This window comes from Harpia harpyja, chromosome 16 (genome assembly GCF_026419915.1).
Source record: "Harpia harpyja isolate bHarHar1 chromosome 16, bHarHar1 primary haplotype, whole genome shotgun sequence".
Lineage (NCBI taxonomy): Eukaryota > Metazoa > Chordata > Aves > Accipitriformes > Accipitridae > Harpia > Harpia harpyja.
In genome coordinates, this window is record NC_068955.1 from 33,526,002 (window position 1) to 33,540,286 (window position 14,285).

Here is a 14,285-nt window from a genome sequence, read left to right on the forward strand (position 1 = left end):
TTTAGGTCAGCTTCCATCTCTTGTGGGGTAATCCCTTTTGGACAAGAAACCTTAGGGATGTTTAAACACCGTGTCACTCTGTGCCCTTCCTAAAGTTCAATAGATTTAAAATAAAATAAAGCAGAGAAAATGTGTGTCTGAATCAATAGTGTTAACAGATTTATATCTCGGCCTGGCTTACCAGTTAAATTATGATCCAAAAAACTTGCTACATTAAACAAAATTATTGCTCAAGGCATCAGCAGGTCCACGACCCAGGTCCTGGTCAGACACCAGTCACCAGAGCTCAGCCTCGCAGACAGTTGTCTTTTGGAAGATAAAGTGCAAAAAGCCAAGCTGACTTCAGCTTACTTGGAAGAATTATGGGCTGTGCTCTCAAATGCTGCCGCTCTCCAGGCAGGTCTCCCTGTTTTAGCCTAAAAGGCAAAGCTGCTATGATGCTGCTGCCTGTGCCAGCCGGTCTTCTCTCCGTTCCCCAAGTAACTCTTGAAACCTATTAGCTAATGTGAAGCAAATCCGTCAAAGTGTGAAAGCTGGGGAGATCTTCAACTCTGTAAAAACAGATAAAAAAGCCAAGACCTGAGTTTGTTCCTGCACTCAGGGGAAAGCCATCATATGAACTTAACCAGAGTAGTGGCTACAAGACAAGCCACACAGGAGGGAAACAGAGAAAACCCTACTTTCTATATTTATTACTGAAGTTAATTTAGCACTGGAAAACTCCAGCTAATATCCTATTGTGTTAGGCATGGTGTATATAATGGGAGATGGTCCCTGTTATGATCTGAATGAACAAGTGTGAGGGGGAAGAAGGATTACTCTCCCCATTTCATCCCACATCATACAGGAAACCTGTGGTGGCTTCTAGGACTGAGCAAGATGACTTGAACCCCAGCCTGGTGTTTGTCTGTGATTCCATCTTTCCTGTCTTTCCCCTCACTTCTAAAGGCTGACATCTTGTTAAGTAAAATTATTCAAAACTGGGTTTTTTCAGGCTTTGCCCATTGCTCAGGTGGCTGACTGTTGGAAGACTGAGAATGCAGGAAAACAAGTGGAGAATAAAGCTTTTTGTGCTATTTATGGCTTTACCTTTAATCTCAGTGGGAGCTCTTGGTAGTAGCCCCACAGGTATTAACTGCAGATGGGTATACTAGCAGGTATTGACTGTACATACAGAAATTAGAGTGGGTGCTCATCAGGCAGGCACTGATCTGGAATCTATCCGCTAGTCCTAGCCTCTGTTTCAGAATAGCAAAAATTCCCTCTCCTCTTTCCAGATTACCAACGTGTCCCTCAACTCCCTGTAGAGTAGAGCGCTCTTGAACAGATCATTTGAATCTGCAAAGCGTTTAAATAGCACAATGCAGAGTATTTGTCCTGTAGAAAATACCTGGAATGAAAGGTGTTATCCTGGTAGAAAGCAAAACTGCCTAATGCTGAAAGAAAAGAGTTTCTTTCTTTCAAGTTCTGTTGTTGTCTAGTGAAACCCCTCAGCCAGGCTGTGATGGAAAAGATGTGCAGTGAGGTCCAGCTGGAGCAGCTGACAGTTTGGCTCAATAGCCTCCTAATTAAATGCAAAAGCTAACAAATTTTGATCAATTAGAACAACTTATTTGAGAAATCCAATTACTTTTCAGATAAATGCCCTTAAAAATTATTAGCTCTTTTTCTTACAGATCTGAACTCTGGCCGTGTTTTTAATTGCTGCCCAAGTAAAAGCATTTGCTGTATCGAACGAGGCACATAACACAGCTTTCCTCTTTACAGCCCCGTCCCCCTGCACGATGTAAATAAAGCAGATGCTGGAGAGCACCACTTTGCACTTTTCACAGTCCCAGCAGGCTGCAAAATGCAACACAAAGGCAGATTCCCTCTAACTCCATCTTGTTAGGTACTTCCAGAGATCTAATTAAGGCACCGAATCACCTACCATCTCCTCTTTGGTTAATGGAAAACGATAAGCTATTTCCAGGGATGATTCATGCAGAGGACTCAAAACGCTTCCGCCTGCCTTCCCCTTCTCCTCCACTGCTGACAGCAGACCTGAAGTGGGTGGACTCCTATTTTGGGGGCCTCAGTGAAGGGTCTAAAGTCAGCCTGGATGAATCTGGGCTGACAGAAGGATCATCTGTTACTGTGGTATGTGAAGTTAATCCTGGTTAAGCAGGAAGCCTCTGTTAAACAGGAATACTTTGATACTTTGTAGGAGCCATACTGCAAGTGCGATCAGACAGCTAGGCTTCCACACAGGTTGTGCTCAGCTCAGGGAGCTGGGCCCTGTCGGGTATACCTACTTTCTTGTTATCTGCTTCGTCCTCCATGGATTCAGCATTTATCAGTTATTATCATCAGGTTTTTTTCCACTTGAGGTTAAGGGACTTTTGGTGGAGAGTCTGAAGGATGCTCCTCTTGCTTGCTTTTTGACATACCTGGAGTTATGTCAGGATGCAGAGGGCATCCCCACACACACCTTACAGTACATTCACCTACATCTTGTCCATACTGGATGTGTTTCTTCTGAAAGACCTCCAAGTGATGGCAAATGCCAGTCCCCTGCTGTTCCCCTCTTGGCAGCCCGCTCCAAAGTTCACGGACATCAGCTTCAAGCCTCCTGCTGGGTTTTGGCTGGGTCCCAGGGGGCCTCTCAATGCCAGGACACTTTCTGCTGTCTGACAGGAACATTTGTTTTCCTTGTTTTCATTTTAGTCCTCATTCCATCCTTTTCTGACATCCTAATTAATTTGTCTCTACGTCAGGGCTTTGATTTATTAATTTGTTTTTACACTCTTCAGATATCTGCAGATACTTATCAGACCTCTTGCTCTCAACTAGTTTCTTAGACAAGCACCGGAATATTTTGCCGTCTTGTTTGTTAGCAGTAAATCTGGATGTCTCCACCATCCCAAATCCACATGGTAGTCCTCCATGCTCAGTAGTTTGCCGATTTGCATATCAGGTCCAAATGGATTTGCTTTCACCTTGTCACTGAAGAGCAAGTGTCAGGCCTTGGTTTTCTTTGGTAGCCTCCACAGCTGGAAAGAACAAGCTACCCTCCTCCATCATATTTGCAAGGACTAAAAAAAATCCACAATATCCAGAGAAAGGGGGAGTTCTGCACAGCCTCAGTTAGTACTACTTTACTTATTTGTGAAACCTCTTAAACCTACACCAGGATAGAAAAGCCTAGGGCACAAAGCAAAGGACAGCTAATACTTTGTGTGTCCACAACAGCCTCAGCCTGTTTTTTGCCATCCAAGAGCTTAATGCAGAGTTCTTGAGGTAGGAAAACACAGTGACATCCTTCTCCAGACTTTGCTGTCTGAATTTGGTGGTGTACAGCAGAAATCAGAGTCACACCAATGTCTCCTTCTGTCTCTTAGGGAGGAGACCAGCTATCCAGAGGATGAATAAGAAAAGATATAACATGACTGAGTGCACAGCTCCATCCCTCCATGGGAAACACTTCCCATTTGTTCCCCCTAGTAATGATTATTCTTGACATCTACATGGCAGGCTGACTCCTCACACCCAGCCCATAAAGGATATTTCACACCACAGTGGGCACAATAGCCTTTGAAATACTTGGTTCCACTTGGCTACAGCTATCTCTGTTAACATGTAGCATTTCTTCTAAGAGCTGGAGGAGGAAGCCTTACCTGTGAAGAGCAGCAGGGCTTCATCCTCCCTCATCGGGATCTATCCTGGTACCCCCCACCCCAGGAAGATGCACTCAAACAAAGTACAGCCTTTTCCTGCATGTGAAGCAAGGTGAAACCAGGTTAGCAGCAAATAATGGCTACTGTGGGCTTATGTCAGTAATTTTAGCTTTACTTTAGGTACTTTAAAGTAGATACTCCCGAGCATCAGATGCGTGATTCTGTCTGTCCAACCTCCTATCCCAATTTAGTTTCTCTAAAGCAATTGATACTTAAAAAACTTTTGCTCAGTGCTCTTATGATTTTGCTGGCATAGAAATCAACCATCGTAGGAATTAATTGAGCAGTAAAATAATAGGAAATTTATTAACAGGTGAAGTATTTGCAAGCAGTTTAATATCCTCATTATTAATTCAGTGTATAACCTCATGTAGATCCCTGCAGTGGAAACTGTGCGGTTAGTGTATAGAAGAGCACTATTTCTAAGGCTTGCTGTGAGGTTTAATGCCTCCCCCATGCTTTATTGTATATCATTACAAGAAACACTTGAGAATATTTGTTGTTAAAAAACACCACGGTTTTCTTGCCAGTTCTGCATGAAAAACAGTTTTAGGCTTGCTCTTAGATTTGCAAGAATTTGTGAGTCAAGGGAGGGGAGTAAAAGACAAAAGCAAATGGGAGGTACCTTTGGTTGGTAAGGCTGCTAAGCCTGCTGCATCCCTTTAAGACTTTGAGAGCACCTTACTATGGTATCCCTCACTTCTCAGTTAAGTTGCCTGATAGGACTTACACAGCCAGTGTCTGGCAGCAGCAAAGGCCAGGAGCGGCATCATCATCAACAGGACACAGTCCCATGGGGTCTGAGGACAGTGGGCAGAGCCAAGGGCTGGTAATGGGCTTCATCAACAGCTCCAGCAAGCTATGAAGCAGGTCCGGGATCCATCCAGGGGGTCCCATCAGGAGGCGGGCTAGAAACAAAGCCATGATGTGGGTCCAGGATCCACCTAGAAGATACAGCTAAAGACTGGATCAAAGTGACCTGCAGCATAGATCCAAGGTCCGTCGATCTCTCCCTTTGGGAGACCGAGCTAGGACATAACTCAGGCAGGGACTGAACGGCCAGTGCTGAGCTTAAATGGGGCCCATGGGCAGAGGGTGTGGGTCCCAGCTGAGGCTGGTCAGGGCAGTTAAAGCCTCATGGTGGCCTCTGGGCCCTGAGAGCCAGATCACCTATGGGTGACACAACGTGACCTACTTTTTTATTAGCTTGTCAGGAGGAGATGGCTGGTGGAAGGAACCAGAAGCGTTTTTACCCTGGTGATAGTGGTCATGCTCTAGGCAAAGACCGAGTGAGAGGTGGGCTCTGAATCTCCAGATTCCTTGGTCACACTGGAGGAAGGACTGTTCTTAAGGGAACAGCTATTTCAGGTAGGTGCTTGTGCCTGAGTGCAGACAGCTCTCCCTGTTAAAACTGCTTCCTTTCTTCCTTGCCCAGGAGATCAAGGCTGCCTTTTAGCACACCCCGTGGGGCAGAGCAGAGCTGGCAGGATCAGGCTGTCAGTGCCTTCTCATTCAGTTGTGAGCCTGGAAGGAGAAAAGCTAATTCCCGATAACAGGAACGAGCTCCCCAGCCCCACATCCTGCTCTTTCCCCTCACCCCACCTAATCCCCTTCCCCTCCTGAAAACTCAGCCCACCTCTGACAGACTGCTGTTTCATCCACCCCTTGCTTTTCTCCTATGCTCTCAGCTAGGACCCTAAAGACCTCTGTAAGTATATCTGTGCCATACCAGTAGCAACGCTGGGGCTGGGAAGCTGTAAAGGCTTCATGGCCAAACTCAGTGCAGTTCATGATCAGCAGCAAAATGCACAGCACAGCTGGAAACCTCTGTTCCGTAAAGCACAATGTCCTTGTTGCAAACCTGCCAACCCTCCTCCTGGCTTCTGCGCCTGTATGTGGTGTTCAACGCTTGTTAACGTTACAACAGCCTTTGAAAAAGCAGCACTGTCTCTGATGTCCTGCAGTTGTGTCCATTCAGAGTTTATGACCCGTTTTTTCCCCATGTGCTGCATTCTGTGATTTAGCAAGAAGGAGGGCTAATGAGACTCAACTTCTCAGAAAGATCTACCCTCAATTTTCTCTTCTGCAGTTTTAATGAATTTGCAGTCTCTTGTTATATTTACCAAGTGCCCTGTTGTTAACATGACAGGGCTGGCCAGTACAGCAAACAAGACACTCGCTGTGGTGCCTTGTAGTAATGTAATGCTTCCCACGGCAGTAATTGGATGCGTGCTGTGCCCCTTAGCCTTGACGGAAATAATTTTCCCGAGCTGTTCTCTATCATCATTTCATCATCTTTGTGCTTGTTCATTGTGTTCTGGTAGCAACCAGAACGCCTCACCATGAACCACAGTATTGTACAAGGCGCTGGACACACAGTATGAGAAAACTCTTTATGCTCTGAAATGCTCAAAACACAAAATCAAAAAGTACAACGATTCTTGTTCTTCTTCCTCAGACAGTACCGTTAGGCGATGCTTCTAACAAACCCTTTCTGTACGGCAAAGAGAAAGCAATTAGGCTCCTGAAAGGCTTATTTCATTAGGAGCTTTATTAATTTGTGGCACAAGTATAAGCACGGGACCTTTGCCAGAAAGTGATGGAGTGTTGGTTTTCTTAATGGATAATAAAGCAATAAGCGCTGAAATGCATTAGTGTGTTAGTCTGGGGTGAGTGGCCAAGGAGTAATGAGAATGCTTGAGCGGCAAGTGTCTTGATGAAACATTAGCAAGGTCTGGCTCTGTTGACATCAAGCGCTTCAAGATTTGGGGTTGAGCTCTGATACTAATGCATTAGGTGATTCTAATGCCGTTGCTGAGCTTGCAGTAACATGAGTGTAATGTTACACTGACAGATGCAGTATCTAGAGCTTGTTATGAGCACTGTGACTAAGGATGTTGACGGGATGAGCTTACAAGTTAAGAGGTTTTAGTTCCAGAGCTGTTTTCCCAAGTAGAGATCTTGGGCATCCTCACTCATTCCAACCACACTGAGCAGATCTGGGTGTGAGAAGTGACTGCTGCAGGCAGGGATAGCCGATACTGTTTGCATCTCTTGCATTACAATGGGAACACCCCTAGGCATTTCCCGATGGGAAGGGGAAAGCAGGCATCTCTCCACCCTGATGTGTTCAAGCTGATCTGATCTCCATGCAAGGCTGAAGTCTATCCCTGAGGGTATTCACCCTGTTGGGGAGCCTACGCTGAAATATAACACTTGGGACCCTGCAGCCTTCTCCTGCTCCCTTTCCACCACCTGTCGGTACCCAAGTGAAACAGTGGGAAGGCCAGGGAGATAACACCATACCAGCAGAGCTACACGAGGGTGCTCAGAAGGGTCCAGAGCAGGTATTGCAGGTGCTCTGACAGCATTGCAACTTAACACCATTAGCATTGATCAACACTGCATTCAATTCCAGCTGCAGCACTGATGGGGCTGCATCTGTAGTGAGATGCTGATTGAGTCTTTAGTCCAAAGAGGGTTACAGCCGTACCTCAGATCATCACTTCAGAACAGATATCCACTTCTGACTTGCTTTTCCCACGTAGGGCTGCTGCCAAGGGCCTTTCACTCAGCTTGATGGAGCGTCTCATCGAGAGGTACGGGGAGAAGATAGTGAAGATGCTGACGATGCAGTACCGAATGCACCAGACCATCATGCAGTGGGCTTCCTCGGAGATGTACAGCGGCCGGCTCACTGCTCACCCATCAGTAGCCCAGCATTTGCTCAAGTAAGTGACTTGCTCTTCACTGGTATGAGCAGAGATGTCCTTTTCATCACACTGCAAGCAGGGTTTGTCCGTTCCCTATGATGGAGTTTTCCATTCCTCCTGGCCCTGCGATAGCATTTCTGTTTCATCCTTTATTTCATCAAGGAAACATTAATTGCGGGAGTTGTCTTTTTTCTTATGTAACAAGAAGTCATGCAGAGTTAACTTCTGTTTCCTCCTTTGGTATGATGAGCAACAAAGTAAGATCCCCTTGCACCTGGTGAGAATATATGAAGGCCTGATTTGCAGCGGGCATACCCCAAGCAGTGTTTCTCTATCTCAAGCTCTCATTGAGGGTAGAACCAGACATGAGTCTTTTATTGTGTTTCCACATGTCCATGTGATTATGAGGGCCAGTGTGTGCGTCCCATCATTGGTCCCAACATTGACATCATAAACATCAGAAAGCAAGGTTCCCTTTCCGGCTTGGATAGTTTTACTGCCAGGACAGCACCTGAGGCAGGTCTGATGGCATCCGATCCATTCCTTGTCTGCAGTGTTTTTCCCTTTCTTTGGTAATTTAAAGGAAGTGACTAGCATTTCATTTCCATTGCATCCTGGGACAGGGAGTTGTTTGCCAACACACACTGTGACTGTCAATAATTGGTGCTTTTTAAAATTGAAGTCAGTGCAGTTCAGGGAGGCGGATGGGAAAACATTAATTCTCTCTGTTGGACTCGGAGAAGCATAAAATATCACAATGCTTGTCTGCATAAAGCTATTGTATTTTTAGCAATACTTTTTTTTAAATGCAAATATTTAAGAGTCAGAAAAATTGATATTCCCCTAGAATCTCTTCAATTCATAATAGATCCAGTTTTGGACAGAGATAGCTGGAGAGGCCATTTTGTCTTACTTGTTTCAAAATAATCTTACTTGTGACCAGTGTGAATACTACCTGGATGGGAAGAGCAAGCTTTGTGTTTGAGAAAGCCCTGGCACCCTCGTCTACATCCACTGCAGTCAGCGTGGGGATTTCTGCTTGTGTCAGCATGCTCTGTATTAAAGCTTCAGGGCTATCGAGGCTTCAGTTCAACTTACATCAGTGAAGCTATGCTGACTTCTATCTTGGTTTATATACATTTGTGTATACATACATAATTTTATGGGTGAGTGTGGTGGGATCTGCAGGTAAGAGTAGGCAAGGCTGGTTCATCCGTGCCAGGAGGAGCTCAGCTGAGCTGGATGGGACTCATTCAGCAATGTTTTAGCCATACAGACCTAATTCCAGGACCAGTGCTGTACAAAACGCTCTTCTTGATTGTTTGTGTTCCTTGCCGTGCTTGTTTTTCCATTTAACTTTGGAAATTAAAAATAGCAACTAGCGAAGAACCCCAGGCAAAATGGCTTGAAACCGTTAATATAGGAAACAATTGAAAAGCTGAAGTTAGGTGACTTTGTTACTCTGATGATCTGGTTATTTTTATAGCTGATGGAGTGAATGTTTTTCTTTCCAGTCCGCAGTGCAGCTTAGTCCCCTGCTCAAGGCCTTTTTCTGCAGAAAGTTTCTGGTTTCTAAACTCATAATCAAACCTGCCAGTCTACAGCCCTACTGACATGTCGCATGAATACAGCAATCCTCAGTTCAGGCACTGGACCACGTAAAGTTTCTCTAGAAGACCAGGTAATGCAGGGGCTTGATATTGGACCATGATCTTCTCATGTTTAGGTTGCTAGCAAAAATTCCTTCATGATACTTGTGAGCATCTCATGTGTTTTGTTGGCTTAGGCCAAATGATTTGCTTAATCCCTTACCTGAGCAAGAAATAAGTTTTAGGCTCTGATAGTTCTAGGAAAAGCTTTCTTATAAGCAGAAGCATCCTAGGGAAGTGGAAGACTGGTGGGTGCCGACAGGAGTTACCTGCTCATACCAGAAAGCAGCCAAAGCCTGGGCTGCAGCTGCAATTGCAGCAACAGGATTTGACAAATTCTGGGTCTGTAGCTTTTTGTTACATCCTTCCGAAGGGCTGGGGGGTGATAAGTGAGGAACCTGAAGAGTCCCAAAGCACAGTCCAAGGAGGGGGATCTCCTTCTCTGCTGGAAGCACTTTGAGCTCTTCCTTTGAAGAAAGATCTGACTGGAGTGATCCAGACTGTAGCTCTCGCCACACCTCTAGTATTGACAAAGCCAGCCCATACAATTGTATTCTAGCCTTGAATTTACAGTGACCTCGGTGCCATTTTGAGAGGGGAAGCTTGAAGAAGCATGTCCCAGTCTTGAGACATACTGCTGGGATGAGGTCCAGGTGCAACCACCTTGTGCTACAAATTGTGGCAGGGAGTTTTTGGTCCAGCTGAACTTGTAAAGCCTGATACCCGTGGGCTTTCATTCAGAACGACTCTCCAGGGTATAATCCCCAATGTCTGATAGTAAGGCTGCACTCCCGCCATGACCTTTCCCTGAACAGCATTGTTGATGCAAGTCTCATCTCCTTTACCTGAAGCACAAAGATTGATCTTTGGAAAAAGAAGTGCAGCTCTGCTCCAAACGACTTCATATTTCCTTACCAACTTTTGCTCTGACATCGGAGGCACTTGGGAATGCTTTGTCTGTGATCTGTTACGGATTTCTGCACCACTATCTTATCTCAAAAAAGGATACTTTGGTTTCGTGCGGTATCTTTTCAGGGGCAGAGTATTTCCAAGGGAGCAAAACCTTCTTCCCAAATCTCCCTTCCTTCTGAAATGGGTGACAAAGCACATCAGAAACCCCCACACATCTCCAGAATTAAGTCAGGGAGGCTGCAAGCAGTATTTTTCACATTTAAAATTTGTGACTCAGTCTGTGAGAAAATGGTTTGAAAATCACCCTGTCATAGCTGCAGTGATCTCTGTACCTTCCCAGCTGTGCATTACAACAGCAATAGATTCAGACAGGAGAAAAACGAGTTTCAGTCAAGAGAGGAGACTTTTGTTGTCAATGGAGTGAGTAATGTCCGGAGTCCAAGGGAAGCAAGGGTAGTTGGTGGCATACAAATGCAGAGGAACAGACATGCAGTGCTGGGAGTCCTGGGAAGGAGAGGCTGCAGCTGGGGGCTTGTCTTGAACTGGAAACTGCCTTTACCCTCACTTCCCTGCCTGTCACTTGGAGGTAATTTTCCTTTTTGATGGCTTGCCATCTGCCTTGTTTATTTGCAGAGTCTCCAGAGTCACAGCTCTCCGTGATTTGTACGTGATATACAGTAACATATCGTTGTTTCAGAGCTCTCCTGCCATCTCCAGGCTTTATGTTCCTGCTGTCCATTGTCTGTCCTCTTTCTAGGCTGTGAATTCAGCTAGCAACTTCCTTGGGTATTAAAATATGGTTTATTAATATTTTTTTTTAATGCAACAGCTTTAGATCTAGAAATGATGTGAAACCCCAATTCCTCTGTGGTTCCTTGTGCTGCACTTTCTTCTCTTGCTCAACAGCACTGCTGTCAAATCTCTGGCAATACTTCAGGCACTCCTTCTCCCTCTCTACACCGTAAAAAACAGAAAGGAGCTGCCACATCTCCCTAGGTCTGCATATCTTTCCTGTTCGAGACCATTTAAGCGAGACACTAACACCCACACACTGTACCCTTGCATTGCAATAACTGGTCTGTGTAGCATAGCCGGTGGGAAAGCTCTCAGCACTGCTGGCTGGCCTCTGTGAGACTCTCTGGGGTCCTCAGCTCTTCATTTGCATTTTGGGAGAGCATTTAAGCAGCAATCCCATGGTGCAGAGCAATAATGGCTTTTCAGATATGGCTTTCTGGCGTTGCCAGACTCCCCTGGGCCTCTTGGGACTTGCTGTGCCATTGGTTGTGGCTGCCATGTGGCACTGAACCCAGGGAGCCTGGACCTGAAAGCCGGAGGACCCCACCAGAGCTAAAGGGCCCTGCTTAGTTATTGTACATGACATGCTCTTCAGTAGCATCACTGCAGATGCAAAGGGGACCAGAGCTTGGTAGAACAGAAAGGGGGGAACCTCAGTTCTGAGTTTCTGTCATTCTTCACCAGCTCCAGAGCCAATTTTCCTGCATTTTCACCCCACAGGATGCCACTGTTGGTCTGTAGCCTTGTCCCTTAGAAGCAATATCTAGCTATGTTTTCCCTCTGTCCTTACAGTGTTGTTGGGAGGAGTAAGCAACAACATAACTGATCATCCCTCTGGCATAATTTCAGCGTTGTTAACTGGCCCTTTCCCAAATACCTTGTGCAGGGACCTGCCGGGCGTCACCTCTACAGAAGAGACCACAATTCCCTTATTGCTTATAGACACTGCTGGCTGTGGCCTGTTTGAGCTGGAAGTGGAAGACGAACAGTCTAAGGGGAATCCAGGTACCATCGTTTGGAAAATTTTGTTGGTCAGAATTGATTGTCTGAGGTCCTCAGCCTCCCATGGGCTTGGCCACTGCACCAGCTGAGCCACATCCCAGAGATGTCCCCCTCCAGAGCAGGTAGCAGGGGGAAGGTGGGGTCCCCAGGGAGCCTTGCTTATTTGAGAGATCATCTCCTCTGTAAATCCTCAAGCTCAAGGACTCTGAGCCAGAACGGAGTGGCCACAGGGCCATGATGACAGTGTGCGGCTTGTGGGTGGCCATGCTGGCTACCTTTTTCCCTTGCAGAGACCATGCTGTGGACTAGGACAGGGTGGAAGATCCCTGCGACAGATGCTTTACACAAGTTGGCAGGGCAAATAGTATCAGGCAGAGTGCAAGGCTGTAGATGTAGCTCAGAATTGCCTCCCAGTCCTCTGCTCCTTTCATGAAGTCCTATATTGCTCTCCTCCATGAATTTTCTTAAGATACTGAGTTTGTTGCTGGTTTTTGACTTAAAAAATAGGTTTCATTATGAGGATTGAGTGTAAAGTCAGGCTCCATAGCTATTCTGATAAAGTGAGAGAACTTTGAAAATGATGATGCTACCTCCTTTGTGTCCTCACACAGCAGGGCAGGTGGTTGTGATTTGCTGTTCAGGGATGCTACTACTCATGCTCCTCTAGATTTAGTCTGGCATCTCCACACCTGCTAGCTAGCTCTTAAGAGGCTCACAGAGGGCCTTTGCCAGGAGGTGTTGCACATGGGCTGTCCAAAATCTGGTGATTCATCTGACAATCCACATATCCCAACCTTGTTATGGAGATAGCTCTCCTAAAAGCATTAGGGAGAGCTTTTAGCCCAGAAGGCTGTCAGCAAAAGGATTGCTAGGAGGCCACAGCGAGCCTTGGTTTTGGGGAAGGTAAGACTCTTCTTTCAGGGCAACATCTTCCCCTGGATTGTAAATTCACTGCCTAGATAGGCTCTGCGGTGCCTGGAGGGGACCAATCTCTGTGTGCGGTGCCTGTGCCCTGCCACCTCACCCATGGCCACCCCTGCCTGCCTGGCTGCTGCCTGCAGTTTTTGCAATGCACTTTTCCCGATGGCCAAACCACAGGCTTTTCTAGCCATTCGCTCTCACATGGCCAAAGAGCTTATTTGGCAACACGGCTGCCTGCTTCAGGGTTTCACTTGTTTTCTTCTCTACTCACCAGTGCAGATCTCATGCCAGCAACAGATTTCTGAGGTTTCAAGCCTCTCTCTGCAAGACAGGGAAAATGGACTGTAAAATACAAGGACAGTTTTTACCAGTTTAAATATATTTTGCCTTCTTTTGTTTGAAGACCTACCAGCATTTAAGTGCCTCTCATTTTTCCATATGCCAGTCCCCATGGCCCTGCTGAACAGAGAAGGGCTCTTGTCCCCAAATGGAGAGCCAAAAAGACTTCTCTACGATAACTCAGGGATTTTGAGCAGGGGATTAAATGTGCGTCTCCCAAAATTTGGGAGGCAGCCTTTTGGAGCAACATTCTTGATTCTTATACCTGTGTTTTGCTGCAAAACAGAGAGTAAAGTCAGTCCAGCCAATAAACTAGTGAAATAGTTCACATTTGTATTTAACTTGCCCTCATTAGATCTCTCTGAACCAGCCACCATCCTGAATAGCCAGTTGTTTATGGCAGGCTGCTTGCAGTCTCTGGAAGGTCTGAGCACATGGACCTGAGCATGAAGCGTGTTTATTTGGTCATGGGGGTTTAGAAATGCGGGGATTTGAAAAAGCAGAATTAAAAGGAAGGGTGGAGTTTTTTCAGTTGCAGCACAGAGAATTTTTAGTGAGGCCTAGGGTCTCACTTCAGAGGGAGAATAATCCATTGCCTGGATTATCATTGATCTCTCAGATTAATATGGGAAGGCCAGAGAAAGCCAAGTGCTGTTAAGAAAGTTCTTCTTAAACTTAAGTGAGCTGGTGACTTGGAAAGGCAAGAAGCAAGCACAGTGCAGTCCTAGGAACAAGGCTGCATAGCACATCACCATCTAGCCAAGCAAGCCGAGTTGGGAATCGTTACCCCTGTGCAACACTGGACTGCAGGCAGGACTTTCCTTAGCCTTTGCTTGCTGTTTAAGGGGAGTTGGGCAAATTTCTCCAAGTCACGGCATGTCCAGGCTAGTGGCTTCGGCATCTACCTGCCAGCCTTTTCCCATCACCGCCCCTTCTGCTTTCTGCCCTAGGGGAGGTGCAGCTGGCCGGTTTGCACATCCAAGCCTTGGTGGAAGCTGGTGTGAAGGCAAAAGACATCGCTGTTGTAGCCCCCTACAACCTCCAGGTGAGATGACCCTCTCCTGGCACCTCCCCTCTCTTTCTGCATGCATGCAGAGCAAATGCACAGAGGTGGATTCAAACCTCGACATCTTCAGGAGTGATACCAAAACGTCCTCAGAGAGATGAAGGTGGAAGTCAGCAGAGCCAAGTTGTATAATCAGCATTTGTGGCCAACTTCACCACATTTAAACAGCTTG

At 46.1% G+C, this 14,285-nt stretch overlaps 1 protein-coding gene and 1 long non-coding RNA gene across 4 annotated transcripts in view; one reads left to right on the forward strand and one right to left on the reverse strand.

Annotated features, from left to right (window-relative positions):
* The window catches only part of IGHMBP2 (immunoglobulin mu DNA binding protein 2), a 45,573-nt gene that overhangs the window by 24,158 nt on the left and 7,130 nt on the right, over nucleotides 1-14,285 (forward strand). Inside the window, exons 9-11 of the mRNA XM_052811003.1 lie at nucleotides 7,265-7,447; nucleotides 11,672-11,790; nucleotides 13,998-14,092. Of these exons, the coding sequence (XP_052666963.1) occupies nucleotides 7,265-7,447; nucleotides 11,672-11,790; nucleotides 13,998-14,092 (397 nt within the window). The remainder of the gene's footprint in view (nucleotides 1-7,264; nucleotides 7,448-11,671; nucleotides 11,791-13,997; nucleotides 14,093-14,285) is intronic.
* Nucleotides 439-13,196, reverse strand: LOC128152603 (uncharacterized). Of its 3 annotated transcripts, none has more exons than XR_008238706.1 (4): nucleotides 12,980-13,196; nucleotides 4,447-4,624; nucleotides 3,657-3,752; nucleotides 439-551 (listed from the first exon to the last, which is right to left on the reverse strand). It is a non-coding gene; the product is annotated as an uncharacterized LOC128152603 (long non-coding RNA). The 3 variants fall into 3 exon arrangements; XR_008238704.1 differs by lacking the exon at nucleotides 12,980-13,196 and adding an exon at nucleotides 5,446-7,271; XR_008238705.1 differs by lacking the exon at nucleotides 12,980-13,196 and having other exon boundaries at nucleotides 4,447-4,912.